Source organism: Saccostrea cucullata, unplaced genomic scaffold, assembly GCF_032062105.1.
Source record: "Saccostrea cucullata isolate Sc308-1 unplaced genomic scaffold, CSIRO_AGI_Scuc_v1 ctg169, whole genome shotgun sequence".
Lineage (NCBI taxonomy): Eukaryota > Metazoa > Mollusca > Bivalvia > Ostreida > Ostreidae > Saccostrea > Saccostrea cuccullata.
Window position 1 is genome coordinate 42,454 of NW_026933727.1, and position 10,051 is coordinate 52,504.

At 33.7% G+C, this 10,051-nt stretch overlaps 1 protein-coding gene across 2 annotated transcripts; it reads left to right on the forward strand.

Moving 5' to 3' along the window:
- Nucleotides 1-276: 276 nt before the first annotated feature.
- Nucleotides 277-9,457, forward strand: LOC134239171 (transcription initiation factor IIA subunit 1-like). 2 transcript variants are annotated; one of them, XM_062721335.1, is made up of 9 exons: nucleotides 277-434; nucleotides 2,664-2,765; nucleotides 3,308-3,440; nucleotides 3,706-3,770; nucleotides 3,919-4,018; nucleotides 4,402-4,544; nucleotides 5,246-5,389; nucleotides 5,562-5,651; nucleotides 5,926-9,457. In XM_062721335.1, exons 1-9 carry the CDS (start codon nucleotides 414-416, stop codon nucleotides 6,031-6,033), a joined length of 906 nt encoding a protein of 301 aa, XP_062577319.1. In that variant the 5' UTR covers nucleotides 277-413; the 3' UTR covers nucleotides 6,034-9,457. The 2 variants fall into 2 exon arrangements, with proteins under 2 accessions (XP_062577319.1, XP_062577320.1); XM_062721336.1 differs by having other exon boundaries at nucleotides 3,709-3,770.
- The last annotated feature ends 594 nt before the right edge of the window (nucleotides 9,458-10,051 follow it).

Here is a 10,051-nt window from a genome sequence, read left to right on the forward strand (position 1 = left end):
AATATTACGAATTTTCGTATTGGACTGGACTGTTGTCTGTATGAACAAAAAGAAGGCGCGATGACTTTTTACTGTCAAAAAAATTAGTCACGTATTTCATCCTCAGAAAATATTTTGAATATTGACAGCTATGATATATAAGAAAGTCATAAATTATCAACCTTAAAAACACGTGGATTTGTTTATTTTCAACAACCGGAAGCACGTGGTTTTGTTATTTCTCGTGCCAAGTCTCGCGTGCATTTTCGTAGCGATCGTATGTGACGTCAATTCTTATACCCCCCTCTAGGATGAAGGGTTTAATATCGGCTATATAAGCAAGACGATCAGCAGATTTCACCGGCTTCGAAGAAGTCCACATCGGTTGAATAGGGAGGTAGACGTGAATTAAAACGCAATTTCTAGCCAGTGAAATGGCTAATTCAAACCCTGTGGTGAGTGAAAATACAGAAATTGGTAAAATGAAGGGGAAATATGTTTAAAACGAGAAAGTAAAATATCGACCATTTCAGCCGACGACAAAAGAATCCATCTTGTTTTGGCTCTTACTTCGCATTTTGTTTACTCTTGAAAAATATTTTCTAAGACAATGAAGTCAATGTGCTGAGCCTTTTCTGATTGAAAATTTAATTATTTTACAATAAAGATGATTAAAAACAAGAGAAGAAATTGAAATGTCTTCATTTTCTTTGAACAGTGTAAGTGGACATGGGGAATTTTCGCGATTTTCATTGTGAACAGGTGCGCAAATGATCAAGGGCATGTGTTTTACCAAAGAAAAGAAAAAAAAAATAATTTGAACTCTTGTGCTTATAATTTAAGTGAATTTTTTTTTCTTTTTCATTGTAATAAAAAGTTGTTTGGGTTTATTTTTTTCAAACTGATATAAATAATTTAAATGTGTTTAATTCTTAATTGGTTCTAGTAAGTGTTTTGAGATTTTTTTTCTCCCAAATAAAGAAAATGGGTTGATAAATATCTTGAATACATTTGCAGGTTATTCAAAAAATTTTCAAATGATACAGGTGACATATTGAATGAATTAAATGATTTTTTTTTAAAAATTGCATGAAATAACACACAATAGATTTCATAACTTCAAAAGACTCTACTTTGAATAAATAAAAGGAAATAAAGTATAAATAACTGGTAAGAAGCCCAAATTCAATGTAATTTTTACTGCAACCCAAGGCTTGGAAAACCCCAATGTTAGGGGCCCATATCAGGGATATTTTCGCCCCATGTTATTTTCACCCTTTAACATTTGCAGACCATCTTGCCCATTTTAAATTCACCCAGTCTTAGTTTTATTTTAGAAATTGTACTGTATTCTTTGAATTTGCTTGGTTTTAATTTCGCCCAAATGAAGGTAGGGCGAAAGGGGGCGAAAATGAAATGGGGGTGAAAATTTCCCTGTATATAGTATCTGGTATTGCACACCTGAGCCATTAACAAATGGGTGGATATTGCTGACAATTTGCCATAAAGATTTGTCATCTGATTGACTGAACCCACTTAGTTCACTGGAAAACGAGTTAAATTTGCCCTCCCAAGCCTCATTTTGGTCTATCCCTTCACTTATAAAATCATTAGACAATTCAACCTTGACCTTTGACCCTGACCCAAGGATAAAAAGAAATATGATATATATATATATATATATGATCCAGCTTTCTCTGTAATATCTCTGTTGGCAGGATGCAGGGTATATAAAACATTGCTACAGACCTGGTAAACATTGACAAAGCTATAAAATTTATATATTTTAAATTCTTACAAATTAATGGAAGGGATAATTAAATTAAATTAGTTTTTACAGCCTTTTCTAACTTTCACATTTTAAGACCTCTCTTGGTGTAATGCTCATTGAATTTCTCTCACTATATTCCTTTGCATCTCATCTGGAAGTATTTTAAACTTCCAAATGTTATCAAACTATTTTGTATCATTCTTCTTTTGTCATAGTATTGGAAAATACACAAAAAATAATACACACACACGTATATACAGTGTATAAACAGATTTAATTTGTATAACGGGGCTTGATAAAGTCTGAATAGAGAGGAAAAACTGAAACAGTGGGTTACCCCTTTTACCTGCAAACATATAATTTCATAAATGTGAACGAATTTCAATGACCTGAATTTCTTACTCAACATGATTAACAGCCCTGTAAATAGACCTTTCTATTTGGTAACATGTGCTGGCTACATTAAAGGCTAGCATTTTGTTATGAAAGGTTTGAAATGCACATTAAGTTAATGTCCTGTAAATTGAGGGATTTTTTTGCTTAGTAAATATTCAGTAAATATATGAATTATGATGCTAAGAAAATATCCTGTTATAATAAGATCCTGTTTTCCCTGTGTTTACTTACCTGTTTGTATAATTTATTCTCTTTCCTCTGTGTTTACAACCACGTTTGCATATGATTTATCCTTTGTATGTTTACAGCCCTGTTTGTAGATTTTTATCCTCTTTTCTCTTTGTTTATAGCCCAGTTTGTATTACATGTATTTATCTGCTCTGTGTTTACAGCCCTGTTTGTAGATTTTAATCCTCTTTTCTATGTGTATACAGCCCTATTTGTCTAATTTTATCCTCGTTTCTCTGTGTTTACAGCCCCGTTTATATAATTTATCCTCTTTTCTCTGTGTTTACAGCCCCGTTTGTATAAAACGGTGGTAGAGGATGTCATCACCAATGTCAGGGAAGCTTTCCTGGATGAAGGGGTGGATGAACAAGTTCTACAGGAGCTCAAACAGGTGAGTTCAGAGTTCACTTCACCTCAGATAGGTGAGTTCAGAGTTCACTTCACCTCAGACAGGTGAGTTCAGAGTTCAACTCACCTCAGACAGGTGAGTTCAGAGTCAACTCACCTCAGACAGGTGAGTTCAGAGTCAACTCACCTCAGATAGGTGAGTTTAGAGTTCAACACACCTTGGACAGGTTAGTTTAGAGTCAACACACCTCAGACAGGTGAGTTCAGAGTTCACTTCACCTCGGACAGGTGAGTTCAGAGTTCAACTCACCTCAAACAAGTGAGTTTAGAGTTTACCTGAAACAGGAAATCCTAGAAATGAAATGTTTATTTTAAAAAGAGGCAAAAAAAACATTTGACCTCAGATTTCTAGTGGTTGCCATGCTAAAAAAAAATGTGTTAATGCAGTTTAAAATATTGTAAGGGAAGTTGTGTAATTTTTTCTTTTAAGGTGAAGCATTTTTTTCATAACTATTGAAATAGGGATGTTTTGAGTGAGATGTACCGAATCTTTCAATTTCTAACTTTGTTCTGTTCTGTTGATAGTTATGGGAAAACAAACTACAGCAGTCACGGGCCCTGGATTCTGGCCCTGAGCCTGCGGAACAGTTGATGATCCCCTCCACAATTCAGTATATGCCTCAGCAGGTCCAGAGTGCCCCAGTCAAACAGCAGTTCAGTAAGTGTGGGTCATCATTTCTGGGTACATTTAGCAGTACAAATGCATTTGTACTTCATGTAAAAAAGCATTTTTTTTCAGTTGTCTTGCATTTGGTACAGAAAATCTTTTTTATTCCCTTTGGTTACCATAAATAACTTTTTAATTAGAATAAAAGCCTTGATACAGAGCTAGAAGAAAGAAGTTAATGGAAAATTTCAATGAAGATTTAATTTAATCATTAAAGAACTTCAAACGTTCTCATTCTGATTTCAATTTTGTTTAGTAGGAACCTCGGGAGTAGTCACACAGAACATGCCAGTCCCTGTACAAATAGCCAGCCAGGACATTGTAAGTTATAAACTTTCAAGCTATTTGATTTGAAGCAAAAAAAAAACTTCATTGCTACCTTTCAAGATTTAAAAAACAATGTTTTGAATTGCAAAAATGACTTGCCTCTTCCTATTTAGTACATAACACGGGATTTCATCTTTTGTAGAGTCAGCCCGCTGCAGCAGCCCACATGGCATTACCTCAAGGAGTCTTTCAGCAACAGTTACAGGCATTGGCCTCTCAAGGCCTTACTCTCCAACCAACAGGTAAATATCAGGCACTGGTCTCAAAAGGCCTTACTCTTCAACCAACAGTTAATATCTCTCAGGTAATGGCCTCTCATTGCCTTGCTTTCATATCAGCAGGTAAATATCACACAATGGCCTTTCAAAACCCTAATATTCAACAAACAGGTTAATTGACATTCACCACTTAACAATTTAATCATTTGGATTTTTCAAAAGCCCAATATTGTTGTCCTGTAATTTAGTAAAAAAAAAAAAATCATAGGCCGTTGCTGGAAAGTGTACTTCAGAGCAACTTTATACGATAAAACACTCAATACATCAACATAAGACATAGAGAGCATAGAGTATTGCATATTAGATGTACCGTTTGGCCTTCAATTATTGTTGATGTTGTTTTGCAGGGAATGGTCAGTTTATAATCCAGGCCTTACCACAACAAGCTGCCCCTGGTCAACAGTTAGGGGCGCACCAGTTACAGCAGGTGACGATATCACAAGGGGGGATCCCCACCATGATCCAACAGCAGCCCCAGCCCCAACAACAGGTAGCTAAAATGAAGGCCACCTTTTAAAATTTGTTTTGTTGCCCTCTCATGACTGAGTGTCAAACTAAAATTGGCCTGACTCAAAACTTTTTTTACATTTCAGGATGGTATTTTTTTTTCTCTTTTACCGTCTTAACCTGTCAACAAATATATTGAAATTTTAAGGAAAAAAGATTTTCCCAGCTACCTACCGCCCCATAAATTTTAACCCGAGTCGGGAATGGGCATGCAAACAATATTTTAAAGATGGCCTTAGTGTGTTACAGGGCCAAAATGTGCTCAAAGTGGAATGCAGGGGTTGGATATTTAATTTTTTTCAATGCATTGGTAAAGATGTTTAAGCAAGTATAGACACAATATAAATAAAGAGAAAGGCCTTATTAGATGATAGTTTCACATGGCTGTCAAATTACTTACATACAGGGCTTCAGTTGCAATTTTATTTACAATTCTTGCTTCTTGGCAAAAAAATAGCATGTTAATTTTAAGACACCAAATACTACCTCTCACTATCAACAGTCTCTGAATTTTCAACATTATTGCAGTATAATTTTGTTTGTATAAGATCTAAGGTAGATGTACATTGTAAAAGCACAAATGACTACATCTATCAGTTAATATAATATAAAATGTGATAAGTCTATACATTTTAGATAAAGCAATGTTTATAACTAGAGTAATTGGAAAGGAATTTCTTATAGCAGAAGACACATCAGGTTTTACAGCTTGATGGTGCTGGAGACTCGAGTTCATCAGAAGATGAGGATTTTGATGATGACGACGATGACAATGACAATGACGATGATGTCAAAGAAGAAGACAATGATGAGCAGGGAGAAGAAGAGGTGGGCAATTGTTTGACAGCTGTGTTGAAATAATTCTTACAAGTTTTTATAAATTAATTAGCTGAACATGATTTCTTAAAATACAAAAGATTGTTTTGAAACAGTTTTCCTTGAAAATCAAGTCAGAATTTGGTAGACATAATGATATTAATCATGTGACTGCTTTTACCAGGAGCCCCTGAACTCTGATGATGATGTCAGTGACGAGGATCCTTCAGATCTGTTTGACACAGATAACGTGGTTGTGTGTCAGTATGACAAGGTATGGTTATCTTTATCTATTATGCAATATTGAAACATCTTTAGTGTACATGAGTAGTTCTGATCACTTGTTGTTCCAACTTTTTTATCTGCCTGTTGTTTGTAAACTTTTCAAATTTTCACCCGTTCAAAGAAATAAAAAAAAACCCTTATTCTTTCAAAAATAGTGAATTCAAGGTGGCAGTAATCAAAATTAACCTGTTAGGTCAGCTCAATATCTACAGTATTCTCAATTGTATAACATTATCTTCTTATTGCAACCTTGTTTTTGACAGATAAACAGAAATAAAAACAAATGGAAGTTTCATTTAAAGGACGGAATCATGAATCTCAATGGCAAGGACTTTGTCTTTCAAAAAGCAACGGGAGACGCAGAATGGTGACGTGTGTGTACAAATTCAAAGGGTTATATGGATTGTTTATTGACTTGACAACTCGTCAACATTGATTCTGAGGAAAGGGAGGAAAACACTGTGTGTGTTGTCTATTTTTATTCCCCAGAAGGAGGTGCTAGGTTTTTGGTAAGAAGAGGTGCAGGCGATGTAGTACTTCGTTCATTGGGTAAAGCAAACCCAGAAAGAGGAAAAATATAGAGAGTTTATAGAAGAAAAAAATGTTTGGAGCATTGTTGTAATGTACCAGCCCCCATATCCCAATCATTATCAGAAAGTCTTGTTTTTATGTCATTTTGTGTCCCTATATTTCATGTTTTCCAATTTGGACAATTGATTTGTTCCTATTCTGTGAGATACTCACTGATTCTGCAATACATGTACATGTAATCATAATTAATGCCCAGGTTAATATTGAAAAAAAAAAAATGAAAAGATTTTAATCTTATTTTTGTCAGGAAGTAATCTTGTGACCTGTGAGATACATGTAGATACATTTATTTCATTTTCCTTGTCAAGACTTTATTAATAAAATTAGTTAACCCTAGACACATATCATGGTATGTAAGAAAGGAGTTTTCATATATATATGCGGCTTGCCAGAGTAAAAAACACTTTTGTCTAATATAAGGGTTTTATATTTGGTCTAAAACTGATATTTATTGTTTAATCCAATATTCTTTGAGTTCTTTTAAAATATGAATGAATAGTTAATTTTCCAAAAATTATACCATTATTAGTTTTCAGGCAATATCCCAGTCAGGTTTTTTGTTTGTTTTCTTCTAATGTTTTGACTGTTTAGGTTGTTGGTATACAATAAATCAAGGCCTCGGTCCATGGTACGGGTTATTTTTCTTTGATTTTTCTTAAGATCTATCTTTTATTAGTAGAAAAAAATTATTAAAAGGGCATAAATTGTGGTAGACATTTTTATATGATGAAGACTTTTAAAAATATTTTGATTAAGTGTGAAACACCAGTAGTCAATCTTCCATATCACAAAAAGTTTTGAAATATTTTAATCATCATTATTTTGAACAGCAGTACTGTAAAGAGAAATGATTTTGTACAGTATATTCTTGCTTAGATTTTAGAGTCCCATACTCTTGAGCTTATTTTTCCAAAAAGTTTCTTGACACCATTCAATATTGTTGTAACTCAGATAATTTATCAAGTGAAAAATATTTTTTGATGTTTAGTAATTACATATGTCTGTTAACATGGTTAAAAGATATACTTTGCTAGTCATATACGGTACATTGTCTTGTCAGTGAATTTCCATGTCCATTGATGCATCTACGTCAATTTTTTTACTTGCCATTGCATGGTTGCTTTTTATACTCACTGAAGTGTAAACAATTAGTGAATAAGGAGCCAAAATTCTAACAATTATTAAATCTTATTTTTTCATGAACATAACAATCATTGACCAATGTTATTGAACCAAATTAATTAATTAAGCTATGAACTAAAAAAAATTACATTCATTATTTGCAAATGAAAGGTACATGTAGAAACCATGCTTTATGTGTTTTGCCTTCATTTTATGTTGGTAATGTAGTTTGTTTGAACTCATGCATGATAATTTTCAAAGGGATGGTTATATAGGACCCATAAGAAGGGAAGGAGGAGGAGGAGGAGGGGGGGGGGGGGGGTCAAGGCCCAGAGGGACCTTAGACCAATATAGTTGAATCTATAGTATGCATAATGTCCAGGGTCCTGTTTCAAAGTAGTATAGTAGAAGACATATTTAGAAATTATGGGTGCTTTGAAGTTAAAACAAAAAGTAAAACATATAAGATAAACTGCTATAATGGTTGTGAGGATGATCTCCATAATGTATTTACCGACTCGAATATCTTACTGTGAACCTCTACGATGCTAGAGAAGGAATTGAGTTATCTCAGATACTTGGTGTGAGATCAGTAAATTTATTTAGCCATTGGCTTGTCACAAAAATTCAGAGGAAATGATTGATATTCTAGTCAAGTTGTTGATGGATTTTTGGTATGCACCAAGTTTTTTAACCTGATAAATTGGATGTTAAGCATAACAAACATTTAGAAAGAGAACATACAATTGTAGTATTTTTGTAGGAGGTATTGAATGTCTTTGTATCAAAATGTAAAATAAATGTACACATAACATTTATTATGCTTGCGTCAGGCATACAGCAATACCTTTTAATGTCACATTTTTTATGGCATTTGTAAGTTTGCTTAATGTTAAATTCAGTCTTATATGAACGCTAGGTTAGTCAAAGAAAGACAACTCATCTAATGTTATGGTACATGGACAGAGTTGCTTTTGTCAATGATTTTAGTTTGATTAAGTTATTAAATTGTTGGAACAGCTTATGCTTTCTTTGTTTTCTTTTTTTGTATAAAAGTTGTTTGTTTGGTTTTTTTTTTGTCAATTTTGTAAACCTGGAAAAGGATCTGTTTTTGTAAGTTTCAATTTTGTCAAAATGAAAAAAATTGTAATAATCATGAACTAAAGATTTTTTTTACTTTTTTCAAGGTAATATTTTGATCAGCAGTACACATATGTACTAGTGCATTGTATTTGTGATCTTTTTCTTTAATAATCACAGAATCGATATGATCCATTGCAAATCTTGAGATTTTGTCTACCTTTAAATGTTGTTATTTTGTGTATGAGGTGGTAAAAATGTGGTACACGTGTTAGACATATCGTTGTTTTATAACCTACAAAGCATCATGTCGGGTACTTTACATGAATCTGGAACTTCCTTCAGTAATTATACCCCCGCTCCAAAGGAGAGGGAGTATACTGTACTTACCCTTATGTGTCTGTAACAAATTTTCGTCTTGGTTTCCTTTGCAACTACTTAAATTTTGGCACACTGTTTAGGCATGTCATATAGTTTTTGTTTGAATTGGATGTCAACTTCCTATTCATCTCTGCATCTGTCCACACTGTATTTCCTTCCCAGTTTTCTGTAACAGCAAATACTCACGGCAAAAGCTTGAAATTTCAGCACACTCTTTGTTTAGGCATGCATTACGATGGGATTTTTTTTTTATATGAATCAAATGTTAACTTCCTGTCTATCTGTCAGTACCAAGTTTTCATTCACATCAGAGCGGGGGCATTACTGATTTGCAATGACTCACAAACTTCCTGTTTGTTCAATTTCTCTCATCAAGATATGTACATGTACATGTATAAATGGCCAGATCATGTGGTGTACTGGTCGTGTACAATTTTTTTATGTTCATGCATTACATGTATGTGCCATAAGATTTGACCATTGAAAACTTGTGTCCAAAAACTGTACATGTCTACAGATACTGCTTGTTAGATGAGTATTATGATTTATATGATCTTTTGGTGCACCCTTGTTTCATTTGTATGTAACTTATTACTACAATAAAGAGTTTATATAAAAAAAGATATTGTTTCTCACGATGTTCAAGTTTCCTCAGAAAAAAAAGGGAAAAAAGCGAATTCATTGATTCCATCCCCCTCCAAAAACAGAGAAAAGCAAGTAAGACCTAAAAAAAAAAAACATGCAGATGGCGAAAGGGAGGAAATTGACCTTGATTTCTCATTTTTTTGCCTTAGCGTCAAGGGGTGTATCTTTTGATCAAAGAATTTCGTGACCTTGAGCTTGCAGAAAGTTTAAGATATCATCTGAAAACTGTGCAATTTATAAATTCCTGACATTGACCTTTAACCTAAAAATCGTAAAGATTCTACCTTAAGTCATAAGGTATTTTGGTCTAAACGTAGAGAGAACTCATATTATACATGTAGTACAATTCTCAGATAACCTTGGACTTTCAGTAAGGCGTGGTACTCTCGACGTTACATAATTGGCGTCAATAAATATACACAGCTTTTCATTCACTGTTGAAATATACATTCCGTCAAATGTCAACGAGTGTGTTGATGATCCAATCACAATATTTCGTACGACAGAGAGGTGGGGCTTAAGTCGTCTCATCGTTGTCAACAAAAATTTAAAGTTGCTTATGTTTTTTTA